At 45.6% G+C, this 21014-nt stretch overlaps 2 protein-coding genes across 3 annotated transcripts in view; one reads left to right on the forward strand and one right to left on the reverse strand.

The window, feature by feature from the left end:
• LOC134531133 (protein turtle) overlaps window positions 1-21014 on the reverse strand; it is a 423117-nt gene that overhangs the window by 267558 nt on the left and 134545 nt on the right. The gene's annotated exons all lie outside the window — the stretch shown is intronic.
• Window positions 12580-20043, forward strand: LOC134531359 (collagen alpha-1(I) chain-like). The gene is made up of 3 exons (XM_063367058.1): window positions 12580-12602; window positions 16856-18694; window positions 18747-20043. The coding sequence occupies exons 1-3, from the start codon at window positions 12580-12582 to the stop codon at window positions 20041-20043; spliced, it is 3159 nt and encodes a 1052-aa protein (XP_063223128.1).

Here is a 21014-nt window from a genome sequence, read left to right on the forward strand (position 1 = left end):
ATGTTTATATGAATAACAAATGCGAAATTATTTATGGGGAAAATAAAATTACGTTACAATAGCTTAAAATAATCACTGAACATTTATTTCATTACGTAAGGAATATTATTGTGAATTAAATTTATATATGTTTAAAAAGTTATTAAAAAACGCAGTCACAAATAAATATCATAGTTGCCCTGTACACGACGAGAAGACTGCGCGCCAATCCAGAGCTTAGCACTTTTCATCCCGTCTCACTAACGCAGATACGCCCTTGACTAGGCTAGGGAAAAATTGTATGTAAAATAAACAACTGCACATTGACTATATCTCAGATATAATATTGAAAAGGAAAAAAAAAAAATATTTAGCACAAAAAGGAAGAAACGTGTATTTTGAACATGCAATTGTACACAGGCTGAGCCGTGAGTATGACTGAAGTGTCTGTAACAGACATAAGGAGTTGGGGCTGTGGCAGGTGAAGTGATGGGAAGGCCCGGTAGGCGTGGTTCGGACAGGCGTGGCTCACGCATGGTTTATAGAGGCTGCGTCTGACGGCGGCGAGTGACGTACAGGCCCGCGACCCTAGCTGCACGCCAACTGTGCCCCTTCCGCCGAGCCGCGGTAAGCTAGTGCCTTGTGCTGTGACACCACGAGCCCACTCCTAGTTCATGATCCACCGTGTATTACGCCGAGCCGCGGTGAGCTAGTGCCTTGTGCTGTGACACCACGAGTCCACTCCTAGTTCATGATCCACCGTGTATTACGCCGAGCCGCGGTGAGCTAGTGCCTTGTGCTGACACCACGAGCCCACTCCTAGTTCATGATCCACCGTGTATTACGCCGAGCCGCGGTGAGCTAGTGCCTTGTGCTGACACCACGAGCCCACTCCTAGTTCATGATCCACCGTGTATTACGCCGAGCCGCGGTGAGCTAGTGCCTTGTGCTGTGACACCACGAGTCCACTCCTAGTTCATGATCCACCGTGTATTACGCCGAGCCGCGGTGAGCTAGTGCCTTGTGCTGACACCACGAGCCCACTCCTAGTTCATGATCCACCGTGTATTACGCCGAGCCGCGGTGAGCTAGTGCCTTGTGCTGTGATACCACGAGTCCACTCCTAGTTCATGATCCACCGTGTATTACGCCGAGCCACAGTGAGCTAGTGCCTTGTGCTGTGACACCACGAGTCCACTCCTAGTTCATGATCCACCGTGTATTACGCCGAGCCGCGGTGAGCTAGTGCCTTGTGCTGTGATACCACGAGTCCACTCCTAGTTCATGATCCACCGTGTATTACGCCGAGCCACGGTGAGCTAGTGCCTTGTGCTGTGACACCACGAGTCCACTCCTAGTTCATGATCCACCGTGTATTACGCCGAGCCGCGGTGAGCTAGTGCCTTGTGCTGTGATACCACGAGTCCACTCCTAGTTCATGATCCACCGTGTATTACGCCGAGCCACGGTGAGCTAGTGCCTTGTGCTGTGATACCACGAGCCCTCTCTTAGTTCATGATCCACCGTGTATTACGCCGAGCCACGGTGAGCTAGTGCCTTGTGCTGTGATACCACGAGTCCACTCCTAGTTCATGATCCACCGTGTATTACGCTGAAGTGTTTTCAGAATTTTCCCTTTTCTTCTGTTATTTTTCAGACAGCTCCAAGGATGATCGACCAAAATTTCAAAAGGGTGTGCCACCGTTGGGTGATCAAAAATTCTATAAGTATTTTCAGAATTACTCTATGGAGTATATTTACTAAAATGCCAATATCTATAATGTAAAATGTGGTCTAGTTGGGCGCCGTGAAAACTCTATAAAGTACTAGTGCTGTGATTGGGTATGTAGCACAACTACTAACCTCTACAGAATATTAACTAAAATATGTCTTGTTATGTTGATAGTGAAAATAAATTATTCTCAAGTTGTATGTACTGGTGTAGTTTGACTCAGTGTGAATACCAAACAATAAAATGTCGTATAATTCCTTAGCAGTATGTCTCCTTCTCTTTGGTGTAAGTATTCTGACCTTAAAATCAACAAATATAAGTAGTGTGTTTAAAAGCATTAACTTCTCTATGACTGCTGATCTCAGTGTAATAAAAACTAATTATTCTTTCAAGACAATCCAAGCTAAATATTTCTGTCTATCTGGTTTAACATACACATGATATGTAAGTATGGTTATCAATCGGAAAAATAAAATATAATGAAAATTTAACTTTTTACTAGGGTCAAAATCATGGTTGTATGGGTGACAATACTCTTTTGCAACATATCCAACTGTAACATGAAAAGTGACAGAGTCAATGATTAGCAAGTAACATACAAATACCTTTGAGACAATTATTCATGTTTAAATAGGTTTTTCATTAAACAAAATTTCAATATCCGTTATACTTAAATGTCTTTCAGAACTAATTACGTTTTACGTAATTGTATCACTGAATAATAGTTTGGTTATCAGTCAATATTTTAAATATTATTGAAACACATTTTAACTGGCAAATTAGTCTTTTCTTTGTTTTTACTAGCTCAGTCTCTTTCGGTAGATCAAACTGTCTCAAGACTTCTGGACCTGGGGCTATTCTTTAAACATTCAAGACAATTAATGACTTTAACAGATTTTAACTTTGATATCGTACATATTACTGATCAAGGTCAGTTAACCAGGTCCAGTATGTACAAGCTACAAGTCTTTACGTAGTTAAGTAGTATTAAGTTGTTTTGCGAGTTTCAAATTAGGTCTTGATCGTAAACATCATAGTTTAAGATATCTTGCCATTAAAATAGGACAGGTAACTTCTCGCTGTTCTTGTTAATTCGGGGATGGGGCAAACAAACCTCGTCGCGTCGTTACAATACCAAGAGGCTGTGGAAAACCTCTACGAACCCCTGTCTCTCCTCCGATGTTGCTGGTTAGATCTCACTCTCCTCCGATGTCGCTGGTTGGGTCTCCGTCTCGATGCACCTCCTCTCGTGCTGCTGGTACTCCAGCAGGACTGGCGTCGGTCACCTGGAGTCGTCTAGAAGGATGATGTCCTCCGGTACACCGTCTACGATGCCGTCTACCGCTGTCGAACTCCTTCCATCTCGAAGATTGATAGTCCTTTTCTTCTTTTCTTCTTAATTCGTCGTTGATCCAGTTCTATTTATGCTGTTAGTCAAAACTTATCGTCGTCGTCGATTCTTTAGTAGAGCTTCGAACATCGGTAACTACCTCTTCTTCATTGTGTAGTTCCGGTATTTATTATAAAATCATCAATTTCACGTAGATTCTAGCTATTCAGTCGTCGTACCAATGTTTTACGTGATATTCTTACATTCATTTATGACTAAATCACGGAGCTCTTTCTCTCTAATCCTTCTCCCATGATAGTAGAACAGAAACTCAAGTTCCAATTTGTTTCAAACAGTCAAAGCTTTCTCTATTGAACACTCTCCGAAATCACACTGGAAATACTAAATTCTTTAAATAAAATATATGCGCCGTCGAGCGTCCAATCACATATACTCTTTCCTCAGTAATGACCCAAAAACAATATTAAAAGGTGTAAGCTCATTTCCTATTCGTCGCCGTTTAACAAATGTTTGCAAAGACATTTCATAAAATTATTACTTAGATAAAACATGAAAATACTTAAAGAGTAAAACCAAATTGACCTGACCATAGAGATACAATACTGGTAAATATACTTCATAACAGGACTAAGACAAAGTCATAGAGGTAAGAAGTAAAATAATAAACATAAAATTCATTTCTATTGAGGGCTTCTCAAATACCTCTATAGAATAGTCCCCTTCAGAAATGTGACTAACGAACTATACTCTGATATAGGTCTTAGGACCATTTCTCATCATACAAACATCTCATCTATATTCTAATTATTTGCAGAAAATTTACATTTCATATTATTGACCTTATTTACATACTTACTTGCAAACATAGAGTATTGTCACCGATATATGTCTTCAAACGGACATATGTGTAACAGTGTATACTATTCTACAGGAGTGTAATATTTCCTCAACTGCGTTATATTATAGTGTCCTATTACTTGTTTCGTTTTAATGTCAGACAGTTCGTAACAGTTACTTCTAATAATCTTCGTGATCATATATGGTCCATCGAAGAGTAGAAATAGCTTCTTAGTAACGTACTTCCAAAATTGGCTTACTGGATTCGTTCTCTTGAGTACTAAATCTCCACAATTAAAACTCATCTTGCTGGAATCTTTCTGGTATTTTCTCCGAAGATCCGCCGTGGATGTCAACTTGGCTGCGACCAACTCTTCAGTTTCCTTATAAATGATTGCAATGCATTTTTCCGAAACTTCCCAATTTTCAGTAGTTTTCGTATTTTCTGTGTCATCCATAGCAGTTACCATCCAACCTGCAAAATTCAAAATTATTTTATGGCTAGTTAGAAAGTCTACACCGAAAATTACTGGTTTAGCCAATCCTTTTACGATTAATACATTAATGTACTTGGTGCTACCTAAACCTTCTACTTCCAATAAGGTCTGACGATTAATGATGGGACTAGCCCTTGATGTAACCCCTAGAATCTTTAAACTCGGTACTGGCATTCTCGGTAATGATATTCCGGTGCTCTCTATCATGGCTACGCAGTCTTCGCTGATGCAGGATATCTCTGCGCCGCTGTCTAATAGTACAGGCACTTTAACTCCGTTTAAAGTTAACGATATCTCCGGACATAGTGCTTGTTTCGCTTGAACTTCGGTTTCTGTGGGCTCGCTGAGTAAAAATTCACGCTCGTTTTCTTTGAACATAATGGTGTGTATGCTTCGACAATTATTCTTGTCATTTGCGTCGGGATTCAATTTTATACTAGCCCCGTCTAACTTACAATTAGGGACTGACGTGCGGAGCGGGTTTTCGCCATCCCTAATTAGTTTACCGCACTGTCCTTAAATCCTCTAATTTGCTCTTGTGACAAATTAGCAAATCCATTATTTGCATTCGGTGAAATCAAAAATGTGTTATTACCTCCTTGGTTTGTATCTGAGCGTCTGCTAGATTGCATGCGCGGCCATTCCGTGTTGCTTTGCTCGTGACTTGGCGCTATAGAATATGAATTTCTTTCTCCTTGTCGCGCGTCGTGAATGGTGGTGCTAAAGCTGTTCCCTTTTTCAGACGGTACAAACGTTTGTGCATTTATGCTGTACTGACCTCCGGAATGATTATTGTAATTTGCCGATCGTTCTTTCGTTGTTCGATTTTCGCCTGAATTCTCTCTGAAATTAACTGTCCCCTCCTGACGTTTATTCTCCCACTGTGATTCATTTTCGCGTCTGTCTTGTCGCTTCTCGTTTCTACGACGATAGTACTGTGGTTTATAAAATCCGTTACCATATCGCTGACCTCGATATCTATTGTGATACCAATTACTTCCGCAGTTTTCAACGTTCAGTGTGTGAATTTGAGGTTGTTTGTGTCCGCTGTTCTGCCCTTCATTTCGGTTACGCCAGTTATTGTATAACGGTGTCTGTTGGTTCGTGTTCTTGCGCTCGTTAGTTTCTTTGTGCGTTACCGTTTTATCGAGCTTAACGAGTCGTTCATACGTTAACAGTTGTTCCTTGAAATCTACAATATTACTGTATTGCCGTCCACTAAGTTGTAATTGATAATTGAGTGGTAATTGCGAAATTATCATGGCAATAAACTCTTCGTCTTCCATACGGCAATCAAGATAACGAGTTCTCTCGTACATATCGCCGATATGCGCCTCTAAATTTTGAAATTTACGATTTTCGAATTTTTCAGAATGCAACTGTATTCGCAAATTGCTTTGGATACGAGTATTCCAAAATTGGGATATGAAAGCTTTCTGAAACGATTCGTATGCGTGTACCGAATCTTTCGCCAACTCCCACCAATAATATGCCGTGTTTTTCAAGCAGTGGCTAACGCATTTCAATTTTTCTGCGTCTGTTAACTTAAATGTGTGGCAATATTCTCCAAACTGATTTAAGAATCTTCGAGGGTTTTCATTACTTTTCCCTAAATATGTTGGAACGTCATCCAACCATTTCTTAGAAGGGTGGTGTAGTGTAAGTACCGGATCTGCTGACATAATTGCAGTACTAATATTCGCGGGATTTCGCTCGGCTTCTATCGTTATCGATTTGTTTACCGGCGTGTCTTCCTTGTCGGTATTACATTCGCTAGTGTGGTGAGTCGTTAGTTGGGGCGAGAATGTTGCGATGTGTCTGGATTCTCTTTCTATTTCCCCTATTTTCGCCTCTACCATATCTAACCTTCCTGTTAGACGCTCGCTTAAGTGTACTACTTTATCGTCAGTGCGTTTACTGAATATTTCTACACCTTCAATACGAGTGTGTACACTGGAAAACTTCTGTTGCATCTCGTGCTGTGTTTCAGTTAAGTCATGCCTGATTTCTGCTGTTTCATCTGCAATCCTGCCTAAAGTGTTATTTAAGACTTGCACTAAATTGTCTAGTCTTTCGGCGTTTTCTCGCTCCTTTTGTTCCCTTTCTAACTTCTCCTCCTGTCCTATACGCTCCCGTTCTTGTTTCTCCCGTTCCCGTTCTAGTTTCTCCTCCTGTTCTTTACGCTCCCGTTCTTGTTTCTCCCGTTCCCGTTCTAGTTTCTCCTCCTGTTCTTTACGCTCCCGTTCTAGTTTCTCCTCCTGTTCTTTACGCTCCCGTTCTAATTTCTCCTTATTCATGAACTGGAACAGTGCATCTAGGGTAACAGTTGGTGTCGGCGGCGAATGACCCAACTCCATTTCCTGCTGTGACTCCATACCAGTAGTCTCGATGTGCTGTTCTGGTACTACTTCTCTAGGTTCTCGTTCAGGACTAGAGTCAGAAGTGTCATTGCTACCTCTCAAAAAATATGACTTCCTACCTGTGTCTGTCATCTTGACAAAATAAAATTACTGTCTGTATTTTTCAAAGTGTCTTGAGTTGTTCAAAAAAAAGATCATAAAATAGTCCCTAACGTTGGCTTACACGTTGTGCGCCAAAAATTCTGAAGTGTTTTCAGAATGTTCCCTTTTCTTCTGTTATTTTTCAGACAGCTCCAAGGATGAGCGACCAAAATTTCAAAAGGGTGTGCCACCGTTGGGTGATCAAAAATTCTATAAGTATTTTCAGAATTACTCTATGGAGTATATTTACTAAAATGCCAATATCTATAATGTAAAATGTGGTCTAGTTGGGCGCCGTGAAAACTCTATAAAGTACTAGTGCTGTGATTGGGTATGTAGCACAACTACTAACCTCTACAGAATATTAACTAAAATATGTCTTGTTATGTTGATAGTGAAAATAAATTATTCTCAAGTTGTATGTACTGGTGTAGTTTGACTCAGTGTGAATACCAAACAATAAAATGTCGTATAATTCCTTAGCAGTATGTCTCCTTCTCTTTGGTGTAAGTATTCTGACCTTAAAATCAACAAATATAAGTAGTGTGTTTAAAAGCATTAACTTCTCTATGACTGCTGATCTCAGTGTAATAAAAACTAATTATTCTTTCAAGACAATCCAAGCTAAATATTTCTGTCTATCTGGTTTAACATACACATGATATGTAAGTATGGTTATCAATCGGAAAAATAAAATATAATGAAAATTTAACTTTTTACTAGGGTCAAAATCATGGTTGTATGGGTGACAATACTCTTTTGCAACATATCCAACTGTAACATGAAAAGTGACAGAGTCAATGATTAGCAAGTAACATACAAATACCTTTGAGACAATTATTCATGTTTAAATAGGTTTTTCATTAAACAAAATTTCAATATCCGTTATACTTAAATGTCTTTCAGAACTAATTACGTTTTACGTAATTGTATCACTGAATAATAGTTTGGTTATCAGTCAATATTTTAAATATTATTGAAACACATTTTAACTGGCAAATTAGTCTTTTCTTTGTTTTTACTAGCTCAGTCTCTTTCGGTAGATCAAACTGTCTCAAGACTTCTGGACCTGGGGCTATTCTTTAAACATTCAAGACAATTAATGACTTTAACAGATTTTAACTTTGATATCGTACATATTACTGATCAAGGTCAGTTAACCAGGTCCAGTATGTACAAGCTACAAGTCTTTACGTAGTTAAGTAGTATTAAGTTGTTTTGCGAGTTTCAAATTAGGTCTTGATCGTAAACATCATAGTTTAAGATATCTTGCCATTAAAATAGGACAGGTAACTTCTCGCTGTTCTTGTTAATTCGGGGATGGGGCAAACAAACCTCGTCGCGTCGTTACAATACCAAGAGGCTGTGGAAAACCTCTACGAACCCCTGTCTCTCCTCCGATGTTGCTGGTTAGATCTCACTCTCCTCCGATGTCGCTGGTTGGGTCTCCGTCTCGATGCACCTCCTCTCGTGCTGCTGGTACTCCAGCAGGACTGGCGTCGGTCACCTGGAGTCGTCTAGAAGGATGATGTCCTCCGGTACACCGTCTACGATGCCGTCTACCGCTGTCGAACTCCTTCCATCTCGAAGATTGATAGTCCTTTTCTTCTTTTCTTCTTAATTCGTCGTTGATCCAGTTCTATTTATGCTGTTAGTCAAAACTTATCGTCGTCGTCGATTCTTTAGTAGAGCTTCGAACATCGGTAACTACCTCTTCTTCATTGTGTAGTTCCGGTATTTATTATAAAATCATCAATTTCACGTAGATTCTAGCTATTCAGTCGTCGTACCAATGTTTTACGTGATATTCTTACATTCATTTATGACTAAATCACGGAGCTCTTTCTCTCTAATCCTTCTCCCACGATAGTAGAACAGAAACTCAAGTTCCAATTTGTTTCAAACAGTCAAAGCTTTCTCTATTGAACACTCTCCGAAATCACACTGGAAATACTAAATTCTTTAAATAAAATATATGCGCCGTCGAGCGTCCAATCACATATACTCTTTCCTCAGTAATGACCCAAAAACAATATTAAAAGGTGTAAGCTCATTTCCTATTCGTCGCCGTTTAACAAATGTTTGCAAAGACATTTCATAAAATTATTACTTAGATAAAACATGAAAATACTTAAAGAGTAAAACCAAATTGACCTGACCATAGAGATACAATACTGGTAAATATACTTCATAACAGGACTAAGACAAAGTCATAGAGGTAAGAAGTAAAATAATAAACATAAAATTCATTTCTATTGAGGGCTTCTCAAATACCTCTATAACGCCGAGCCGCGGTGAGCTAGTGCCTTGTGCTGACACCACGAGCCCACTCCTAGTTCATGATCCACCGTGTATTACGCCGAGCCGCGGTGAGCTAGTGCCTTGTGCTGTGACACCACGAGTCCACTCCTAGTTCATGATCCACCGTGTATTACGCCGAGCCGCGGTGAGCTAGTGCCTTGTGCTGTGATACCACGAGTCCACTCCTAGTTCATGATCCACCGTGTATTACGCCGAGCCACGGTGAGCTAGTGCCTTGTGCTGTGACACCACGAGCCCTCTCTTAGTTCATGATCCACCGTGTATTACGCCGAGCCGCGGTGAGCTAGTGCCTTGTGCTGTGATACCACGAGCCCTCTCTTAGTTCATGATCCACCGTGTATTACGCCGAGCCGCGGTGAGCTAGTGCCTTGTGCTGTGATACCACGAGTCCACTCCTAGTTCATGATCCACCGTGTATTACGCCGAGCCACGGTGAGCTAGTGCCTTGTGCTGTGACACCACGAGCCCTCTCTTAGTTCATGATCCACCGTGTATTACGCCGAGCCGCGGTGAGCTAGTGCCTTGTGCTGTGATACCACGAGTCCACTCCTAGTTCATGATCCACCGTGTATTACGCCGAGCCGCGGTGAGCTAGTGCCTTGTGCTGTGACACCACGAGTCCACTCCTAGTTCATGATCCACCGTGTATTACGCCGAGCCGCGGTGAGCTAGTGCCTTGTGCTGACACCTCGAGCCCACTCCTAGTTCATGATCCACCGTGTATTACGCCGAGGCGCGGTGAGCTAGTGCCTTGTGCTGACACCACGAGCCCACTCCTAGTTCATGATCCACCGTGTATTACGCCGAGCCGCGGTGAGCTAGTGCCTTGTGCTGACACCTCGAGCCCACTCCTAGTTCATGATCCACCCTGTATTACGCCGAGCCGCGGTGAGCTAGTGCCCTGTGCTCTGACACCACGAGCCCACTCCTAGTTCATGATCCACCGTGTATTACGCCGAGCCGCGGTGAGCTAGTGCCTTGTGCTGACACCTCGAGCCCACTCCTAGTTCATGATCCACCGTGTATTACGCCGAGCCGCGGTGAGCTAGTGCCTTGTGCTGTGATACCACGAGTCCACTCCTAGTTCATGATCCACCGTGTATTACGCCGAGCCACGGTGAGCTAGTGCCTTGTGCTGTGACACCACGAGTCCACTCCTAGTTCATGATCCACCGTGTATTACGCCGAGCCGCGGTGAGCTAGTGCCTTGTGCTGTGATACCACGAGTCCACTCCTAGTTCATGATCCACCGTGTATTACGCCGAGCCACGGTGAGCTAGTGCCTTGTGCTGTGATACCACGAGCCCACTCCTAGTTCATGATCCACCGTGTATTACGCCGAGCCGCGGTGAGCTAGTGCCTTGTGCTGTGATACCACGAGCCCTCTCCTAGTTCATGATCCACCGTGTATTACGCCGAGCCGCGGTGAGCTAGTGCCTTGTGCTGACACCTCGAGCCCACTCCTAGTTCATGATCCACCGTGTATTACGCCGAGCCGCGGTGAGCTAGTGCCCTGTGCTGTGACACCACGAGTCCACTCCTAGTTCATGATCCACCGTGTATTACGCCGAGCCGCGGTGAGCTAGTGCCTTGTGCTGACACCACGAGTCCACTCCTAGTTCATGATCCACCGTGTATTACGCCGAGCCGCGGTGAGCTAGTGCCCTGTGCTCTGACACCACGAGCCCACTCCTAGTTCATGATCCACCGTGTATTACGCCGAGCCGCGGTGAGCTAGTGCCTTGTGCTGTGACATCACGAGCCCACTCCTAGTTCATGATCCACCGTGTATTACGCCGAGCCGCGGTGAGCTAGTGCCTTGTGCTGTGACACCACGAGTCCACTCCTAGTTCATGATCCACCGTGTATTACGCCGAGCCGCGGTGAGCTAGTGCCTTGTGCTGTGATACCACGAGTCCACTCCTAGTTCATGATCCACCGTGTATTACGCCGAGCCGCGGTGAGCTAGTGCCTTGTGCTGTGACACCACGAGTCCACTCCTAGTTCATGATCCACCGTGTATTACGCCGAGCCGCGGTGAGCTAGTGCCTTGTGCTGTGATACCACGAGTCCACTCCTAGTTCATGATCCACCGTGTATTACGCCGAGCCGCGGTGAGCTAGTGCCTTGTGCTGTGATACCACGAGTCCACTCCTAGTTCATGATCCACCGTGTATTACGCCGAGCCGCGGTGAGCTAGTGCCTTGTGCTGTGACACCACGAGTCCACTCCTAGTTCATGATCCACCGTGTATTACGCCGAGCCGCGGTGAGCTAGTGCCTTGTGCTGACACCACGAGCCCTCTCTTAGTTCATGATCCACCGTGTCTTACGCCGAGCCGTAGTGAGTTTGTGCCTCGTGCTTGACACCACCAGACCTCATTTCAGTTCACGATCCATTGTGTCTTCTGTCGAGCCGCTGTGTACCTTGGGGATCTAATGCCTCGTGCTGTGACACCACAAGCACTCATTTTAATTCATAATACACTGGGTCTTCCGCCAAGTCTCTGTGAGTTAATGCCTTTTATTGCAACAGAACGAGCTCTCTGTTTAGTTGATGGTCCACTGTGTCTTCACGGTCGAAGATTACATGAAAGTTTCGGTGTTAGGATATTTATAGACTGCGGTGGTAGCTGCTGTGTAAGTTTTAGCTGACCACTGGTCGTTTAAGAGGAATTTTTCTTACAATGTTACGGTGTAAATTTATGTGAAGGTTTGGTTAGAGCGCAAACCGGGTGCTAGCAGTAGGGCACTGTAGTGTTGTAAATGTTAGTTATATTTGTTACTAATTGTTTAGTTAAAGCAGGATAAATATTGACTGCTGATATTGATACAGGATTAATGTGGAGAGTACACTAGTTTACATAACCAAACATTGGTAAAATACCACAATACCATCAGAAATATTGCTTTGAAATATATGGCAAAATATGTGTGTGAAGTTTGCCCGAAACCACAGTTTCAGAGGTTAATAAACTCGTTAAGCTCTTCTTCCTGCAGTTTTACCACTTTTTCTGCAATAATTATAAAAGCGGAACTTAAAAGTAATTTATGTCAAGTATGACCAATATTTCAGTATTATATTTCAATCTCGCTCGCGCCCAATTTAGGCCTACACCAGACACATTCAACATTTGAAAACTTCCAAAAAAGGCCAAAGCAGCCTGAATGCAAGGCGACACAGAAGGTTACCTAAAATATTTTATCGCAGCCTCTATGAAACCATTCATCATGTGATACAGGATTTAGGTGCAATAGGTATATCTGTTTTAACAAACATCTTTCTCGGATCGCTTGCTTAGCAACACGTACGTTTTGATTAATAAAGCAAATTTAGTTCTAACGTTTAATTTTAAGGACTATGCCTTTTTGGCTACGCATACGGTTTGCAGAGCTTCAGAAAAAAAATACTCGATTTAAAAACCATTCAAGGTATCCGATTGGTGTCTGTTTACAAAAAAAAAAAAGCTTTTAAGATTATACTGAGGGCGTATGAGTAGTTCTGTTTCCAGATTTCGTATTTTAACTGTATTTTTATAAGAATGTAAACAGCTAAAACGGGTGGTTTCAAAATTTTTTTTTAGATATGAAACATCCGGTAAAGATTCTTGAAACACTCAAGGTACTTGCATTCAACCTTTATGGTCATTTATCCGCCATCTCGTGTAATGGTTACCGCTCAAATATCATACTTGCCCTATGCATGACGAAAATACTGCGCGCCAGTCCATAGCCTAGCACTTAGAGGCGATACCGCGCTAGAAGCACCAACGAGTATCACACTTATCATCCCGCCTCACTAACAAATACACCCCTGACTAGGCGGGCCCATTGATGGCAACTAACTTCATTAATATTCCTTTTAGGGGAACATTTTACAATTTAATTAATTTTTTCTCTCGTCAGGCGGTGTCATTGTTGATATGAAACATATTGTATGTTATGATTATTAGCGTATTTATTGACGTATCTGTAGATAGTGTTTGCATGTCTTCGATCCCAATAACATTTCGCCCGCTTAACCGATCTCGATGAAATGAATGACATACTTATCCACACCATTTCTACTTATAGACATGAATTTTGTAAATATAGTCAAAATTGTTTGCAAACACTAGAACATTAAAAATTACTAATTTAGACAAAATTTGCAAAATATATGTGTTCAAAACATTTATTACACCCCAAAAATTCTCTAGTTAAATGTTATTCCAAGATAATATATTTAACTATTATCTAGGATCTGGACCATGTGACAATTTTCATGGAATACGGTATTTTAATCCTTCGAGTTAACTTTAAATATAGAAAAAATAAATTTGTTTGCAAGTTTTTACCTGTGTTATTATTAGAGCTAAGTTTAGTTATCATTGCGACGTAAATTACACAAACTGCAGCTAACCCAAAAAATATCACCAAAAGATTTAAATTTTCAGGGGAAACAACTAAAATTACTTATTGAGGATTTGATTAGTTTACTCAATAAAATATTTTTATAACATATTTGATAACATATTAATTGACTGATTTGTATTAAATTGGTAATTTTGCCATGATAAATATAGTAATTAGTATAATGTTGGGAGAAAACTGGGTTTGTAATGTATATCCCAATTAATTGGTTCAGTTTTATTTATTTATAATGTCTACACCATAAATTTAATTAATGCGCCCAAGATCTCTGTCCACAACAATTAGTATTACACTGGTCATTGAAACAACACTTCCCACTGGAGCTTGGCTCGACAGTGGCTCGCTCTTCTGTCCGCCTCTGTCCGCTTCCTTCGCACACTCACCCACGCCGCGCCGCAGTGCAGTCCCCAACTATCGCTCGTCGCACTCGACTGGCTCGCCAGGCCTTCACTCGCAGGTATCGCCTCCCGATAGGTTCAGTTCGCTCAGCAAGGGCCACTTGCCCTCTTCACCCCTCCTGATCAACACAGGTATCGCCAGTATCACCGAGAGGGAGACTCTCCGCTGCACCACTCCCCGCTCTTCGCTCGGAATTCTCGCGGAGGCCGGCGTCGCTGCTTTTATACACTTGGCAACCTTTCTGGAAACGACTGGGAAGGTTGGAAGTGTCGCGTCATCTTGGGCGAAAAGTCCAGAAAGGCGGTGTTTATTCGCGCCACTCTGCGTGGCGGCCTCGGGAAACCCGCAGAATTCCCAGGCCGCTAAAACAGTCATTGACAATGGCCTGAGGCGGGAAGGTGCGAGGGGAGCGAAAGGGGGGAGGGTGTAGCGAGGACCCTTGTAATCCGGCCAGGCACGCGTGGCATGCCTTACAGTCAGTGGACGGCGCGTGACGCCAGTGGCCGTGCAGGGCTGCCAGCCAGCTCCGTACCTGCTGCGCGTCGCTATTCCATCTGCGTTCCTAACAATGTGTTTTCATTTAAACTTAAGTTACGTGAAAATTTATTAACTGGCACTGGCACTTTACTTAAGCCCCGTTTTAGAAAAGCTTCAAAAATATTAATTGCACTAAAAAAACTTTAAGTCAGTAAGGTTTTTTTTTTAATCATTGGAAAAAAAATTACACAATTTATAGAAAAATTGAGCCATTTGACCATTATTAATAATGTAAGATTTTATAACTCGTACTTGAATTATAGAGAAAGGATTATTTTTAGTTACTTTTTATCATTTTTATTTGAAATTTTGCATGAAACACAAACAATGAAACTATTGTCAGAAACAAAAATAAATACATATTGTCTCATATAAGAATACCCAATTATTTAAACCAATAACTTAATTTTAATCAAGTTTGGCATGAATCCAATTAATTTCTGTTTAAAATAAATTAGGTGTTTTGTATTTTTTTAAATTATTCTAGAGTTAAAAACTTAGTTTAAGCCATAAATTATATAGTTAGCTATATCTTAAAAATATTATCGATTAAGTATTTACGTGGTATAATAACCACATATGATAATTTGTTTCAATATAGCATTCAACACTTTTACATGAATTGTTTTGAAAATAATTCAATTTTTACAAAAAGTACACACCAATTTTTTTCAAACCAACAAAATAAATTTTTGCGAAATACATTTTATTAGGATTTTAAAGATTTACACTATTTTGCTTTTTTAACAACTGAATGATATAACAGCAAAAGGTTTTATGTATAAAGTTTTCCCACTTTTAACTAAAGGAGAACACACACTAAGTGACTTTTCAAGTTTAATAGCTATAATTTTATGTTGCTTGCGTCACTTGTCAGGTAGTGTTTCATAGTAAGAGAAGATGTAAACGCCTTCATTACACCAGACGTAGTCGAACTAAATAATAAAACAAACATTTCATTTTTATTTCAATGTACACATGCTGATGAGAGACAAATCATTTGGCTTTTGTATTTTTTTATATATATTCTCAAGTAATAAGTACTAAATAATAATTTTTTTTTAACAAAACGGCTTACAGAGTCTACAAAAATGCCAAGAGTATCTGTTTAGAAAAACTTTTTTTTTAAATGAAAACTAAATTGTGTATAGCACTTACAAATCCCACCCATATTTTTTCTATTAATTTAAAAATCTAGTCTATCTAAATAGACTACATTTTTTAACCACCATTTCGTGACATATTTTATTATATACTTTTTAATTGTCCCAAAACTTTTTCAAATGTTTCTAGCCTTTAGTATGTTTAAAATACTTCAAATATTGTTAAGAAAGTATATAATCAGAAGTTCTAATGTATTAGTTATCAAAATTTTGAAGAAACGAAAAGTAATTTTTGTTTTTAATATTAACAAATACCTTTACAGATCATAATACAAATGTTGGTAATAGTAGGTCAATCTACTTATACTTTTGAAACCACAGATAATGAATTTAGATGTGAAACTCAATTTTCAAAGAACACGAGAAATGCGTTACGCAAAAGAAATATTACAATTTATATGAAAACAACTTCATTAGTTGTAGCAATACCTTATTTCGAATTCAATCACAAAATAATGTTAATATTTTTCAAGATTATAATGGCTTTAAAAGGCGTAATAATACTTGGAAAAATGTTTGGTGTCAAATTTGTAGGTCTATTATTCAATCGCGATGGGGGTTGTTTATGTCGGCTTTATGGGATTCAGCTTAGTCGTTATCAACAGACACCACACACACATGGGAAGATATTTATACTCTGTAATTACAAAATAACTAAACATTGAAAATATTATTTTTTAAATAAATAATAGTTGTCATGTTGGGATATATTTCACGCAATTATTTGTTCTATTGTAACACTGCGAATGTTTCATTAAAAAAGCATTCCACAACTTATTTGGTGTTATTTTTCTTCACTATAAATTCCCCACATTACCTGCTATTTGTAAAAATCAGGCCACTATTCATAAATACAATTTTTGTCCGATTACTTTATATCCACTAACTAAAAGTACATAAGCAGAACGTAAAACTTCAACTTACTTCTGTATCACAATTTCTAAATATTTCTTCGCATAGGTCCATAATCAGCAAGAAACAAACAAAAAAAATCTTCATAAATTGAACTACTATACATAAAAGTAGGGGTGTCTGGTTGAAACTCAGCGACGCGGCGGTGTCACTTGCGAACCTCGACAGCAGTCGGACGACGTGAGGGCGAGTGTTGTCCGTCGAGATCGGCAGGTCGTGGAAGGCGGGCCGGCAGGTCGTGGAAGGCGGGCCGGCAGGTCGTGCAAGGCGGGCCGGCAGGTCGTGCAAGGCGGGCCGGCAGGTCGTGCAAGGCGGGCCGGCAGGTCGTGCAAGGCGGGCCGGCAGGTCGTGCAAGGCGGGCCGGCAGGTCGTGCAAGGCGGGTCGGCAGGTCGTGGAAGGCGGGCCGGCAGGTCGTGCAAGGCGGGCCGGCAGGTCGTGCAAGGCGGGTCGGCAGGTCGTGGAAGGCGGGCCGGCAGGTCGTGGAAGGCGGGCCGACAGGTCGTGCAAGGCGGGCCGACAGGTCGTGGAAGGCGGGCCGGCAGGTCGTGGAAGGCGGGCCGGCAGGTCGTGGAAGGCGGGCCGGCAGGTCGTGCAAGGCGGGCCGACAGGTCGTGCAAGGCGGGTCGGCAGGTCGTGGAAGGCGGGCCGGCAGGTCGTGCAAGGCGGGTCGGCAGGTCGTGGAAGGCGGGCCGGCAGGTCGTGCAAGGCGGGCCGACAGGTCGTGCAAGGCGGGTCGGCAGGTCGTGGAAGGCGGGCCGGCAGGTCGTGCAAGGCGGGCCGGCAGGTCGTGCAAGGCGGGTCGGCAGGTCGTGGAAGGCGGGCCGACAGGTCGTGCAAGGCGGGCCGACAGGTCGTGCAAGGCGGGCCGACAGGTCGTGGAAGGCGGGCCGGCAGGTCGTGCAAGGCGGGCCGACAGGTCGTGCAAGGCGGGTCGGCAGGTCGTGGAAGGCGGGCCGACAGGTCGTGCAAGGCGGGCCGACAGGTCGTGCAAGGCGGGCCGACAGGTCGTGGAAGGCGGGCCGGCAGGTCGTGCAAGGCGGGCCGGCAGGTCGTGGAAGGCGGGCCGGCAGGTCGTGGAAGGCGGGCCGGGAGGTCGTGAAGGCGGGCCGGCAGGTCGTGGAAGTCGGGCCGGCAGGTCGTGGAAGGCGGGCCGGCAGGTCGTGCAAGGCGGGTCGGCAGGTCGTGGAAGGCGGGCCGGCAGGTCGTGCAAGGCGGGCCGACAGGTCGTGGAAGGCGGGCCGGCAGGTCGTGCAAGGCGGGCCGACAGGTCGTGCAAGGCGGGTCGGCAGGTCGTGCAAGGCGGGCCGGCAGGTCGTGCAAGGCGGGTCGACAGGTCGTGCAAGGCGGGTCGGCAGGTCGTGGAAGGCGGGCCGGCAGGTCGTGCAAGGCGGGCCGACAGGTCGTGGAAGGCGGGCCGGCAGGTCGTGCAAGGCGGGCCGACAGGTCGTGCAAGGCCGGTCGGCAGGTCGTGGAAGGCGGGCCGGCAGGTCGTGGAAGGCGGGCCGGCAGGTCGTGGAAGGCGGGCCGGCAGGTCGTGGAAGGCGGGCCGGCAGGTCGTGGAAGGCGGGCCGGCAGGTCGTGGAAGGCGGGCCGGCAGGTCGTGGAAGGCGGGCCGGCAGGTCGTGGAAGGCGGGCCGGCAGGTCGTGGAAGGCGGGCCGGCAGGTCGTGGAAGGCGGGCCGGCAGGTCGTGGAAGGCGGGCCGGCAGGTCGTGGAAGGCGGGCCGGCAGGTCGTGGATGGCGGGCCGGCAGGTCGTGGAAGGCGGGCCTGCAGGTCGTGGAAGGCGGGCCGGCAGGTCGTGGAAGGCGGGCCGACAGGTCGTGCAAGGCGGGCCGGCAGGTCGTGCAAGGCGGGCCGACAGGTCGTGCAAGGCGGGTCGGCAGGTCGTGCAAGGCGGGCCGGCAGGTCGTGCAAGGCGGGCCGACAGGTCATGCAAGGCGGGTCGGCAGGTCGTGGAAGGCGGGCCGGCAGGTCGTGCAAGGCGGGCCGACAGGTCGTGGAAGGCGGGCCGGCAGGTCGTGCAAGGCGGGCCGACAGGTCGTGCAAGGCGGGTCGGCAGGTCGTGGAAGGCGGGCCGGCAGGTCGTGGAAGGCGGGCCGGCAGGTCGTGGAAGGCGGGCCGGGAGGTCGTGAAGGCGGGCCGGCAGGTCGTGGAAGGCGGGCCGGCAGGTCGTGGAAGGCGGGCCGGCAGGTCGTGCAAGGCGGGCCGACAGGTCGTGCAAGGCGGGTCGGCAGGTCGTGCAAGGCGGGCCGGCAGGTCGTGCAAGGCGGGCCGACAGGTCGTGCAAGGCGGGTCGGCAGGTCGTGGAAGGCGGGCCGGCAGGTCGTGGAAGGCGGGCCGGGAGGTCGTGAAGGCGGGCCGGCAGGTCGTGGAAGGCGGGCCGGCAGGTCGTGGAAGGCGGGCCGGCAGGTCGTGGAAGGCGGGCCGGCAGGTCGTGGAAGGCGGGCCGGCAGGTCGTGGAAGGCGGGCCGGCAGGTCGTGGAAGGCGGGCCGGCAGGTCGTGGAAGGCGGGCCGGCAGGTCGTGGAAGGCGGGCCGGCAGGTCGTGGAAGGCGGGCCGGCAGGTCGTGGAAGGCGGGCCGGCAGGTCGTGGAAGGCGGGCCGGCAGGTCGTGGAAGTCGGGCCGGCAGGTCGTGGAAGGCGGGCCGGCAGGTCGTGGAAGGCGGGCCGGCAGGTCGTGGAAGGCGGGCCGGCAGGTCGTGGAAGGCGGGCCGGCAGGTCGTGGAAGGCGGGCCGACAGGTCGTGCAAGGCGGGTCGGCAGGTCGTGCAAGGCGGGCCGGCAGGTCGTGCAAGGCGGGCTGACAGGTCGTGCAAGGCGGGTCGGCAGGTCGTGGAAGGCGGGCCGGCAGGTCGTGGAAGGCGGGCCGGCAGGTCGTGGAAGGCGGGCCGGCAGGTCGTGGAAGGCGGGCCGGGAGGTCGTGAAGGCGGGCCGGCAGGTCGTGGAAGGCGGGCCGGCAGGTCGTGGAAGGCGGGCCGGCAGGTCGTGGAAGGCGGGCCGGCAGGTCGTGGAAGGCGGGCCGGCAGGTCGTGGAAGGCGGGCCGGGAGGTCGTGAAGGCGGGCCGGCAGGTCGTGGAAGTCGGGCCGGCAGGTCGTGCAAAGCGGGCCGGCAGGTCGTGGAAGGCGGGTCGGCAGGTCGTGGAAGGCGGGTCGGCAGGTCGTGGAAGTCGGGCCGGCAGGTCGTGGAAGGCGGGCCGGCAGGTCGTGCAAAGCGGGCCGGCAGGTCGTGCAAGGCGGGCCGGCAGGTCGTGGAAGGCGGGCCGGCAGGTCGTGGAAGGCGGGCCGGCAGGTCGTGGAAGGCGGGCCGGCAGGTCGTGGAAGTCGGGCCGGCAGGTCGTGGAAGGCGGGCCGGCAGGTCGTGGAAGGCGGGCCGGCAGGTCATGGAAGGCGGGCTGGCAGTAGCGCGGTTTCGCCGGGCGACGACGTTATTAACCATTCCAGGCGAGTTCGTGCGTCCTGCGGCCAGGTATTAATTAGTTCCCGATATTGACAGCAGTGTGCGTGAATAGCGAGTTGCGGTGGGAGATTACTTCTTGTATTCCACAATGTTTTTTTACGAAATGCGGCAGCTAACAAAACTGATAACCACGAGATTATTTTTTTATATTATTTTAAAAAAACGTTGGGCACGTATACGGACATCGTGCTGAAAAAGCGATGCATATGTAAATTCTATTGAATAATAAATCCTATAAATAAATAGTTATACTCATCACTGACTTATTGATTGAGTAATGCTTTAGGCTATTTTTTCATTGCTCTTTGCTAACCTGTTCTTCTTAGCATTGCTGCCGAGTCCGTGGGGCAAAGATAATATTTTAACTACATCTTGGTGTTGGGTGAGCCATTTTCCTGCACATCATCGGCGAGTTAAGTATCTTAAATATATGATTCTAAGTGTGAATGATTATGTTTGACCATTATCTTTCCATATACATGACCATAATATTTCCATATGCATGTCCATTATCTTCCTTTATGTCTTTTTGTGTTTGGATGATTGTCATAAGGTAGATGAATCGTTTTTCCCTCATTTTTTTTCGGTATAACCTTTATATGCAATGAAATACGAAATAAAGAAATGCATATTTTATTGTTCAATATATCTTCACACGACCAACTGTGTGTGGTTTTGTCACGATCAAGAGTTGCAAGTCTATTGAAAGTGTGTATTAAATAAATCAACAGCCAGGAAGATTATTGATTTACCAGGGACAATTAATCCGCTTGTTATGTATTAAATTAAAGTGTTTGTTATATTCATAAGTTTCAACGGGTGGCTTAGGCCCCTTACAGCTAAATAAAATTGCATAATGAATTAAGTATTGGATTCAAATTTAATGAATTTTTTTAAGTTACACTTATTTGGGTGC

This window comes from Bacillus rossius, chromosome 3 (assembly GCF_032445375.1).
Source record: "Bacillus rossius redtenbacheri isolate Brsri chromosome 3, Brsri_v3, whole genome shotgun sequence".
NCBI classification, from domain to species: domain Eukaryota; kingdom Metazoa; phylum Arthropoda; class Insecta; order Phasmatodea; family Bacillidae; genus Bacillus; species Bacillus rossius.

Excerpts from the sequence above, each read along its gene's own strand:
- LOC134531359 (XM_063367058.1), top strand. The coding sequence starts at position 12,580 with ATGCCTTTTTGGCTACGCATACG. Across the intron at positions 12,603-16,855 it reads CCTTTTTGGCTACGCATACG|GTCGTGGAAGGCGGGCCGGC; the intron begins GTTTGCAGAGCT and ends CGAGATCGGCAG. Across the intron at positions 18,695-18,746 it reads CGACAGGTCGTGCAAGGCGG|GTCGTGGAAGGCGGGCCGGG; the intron begins GTCGGCAGGTCG and ends GCGGGCCGGCAG.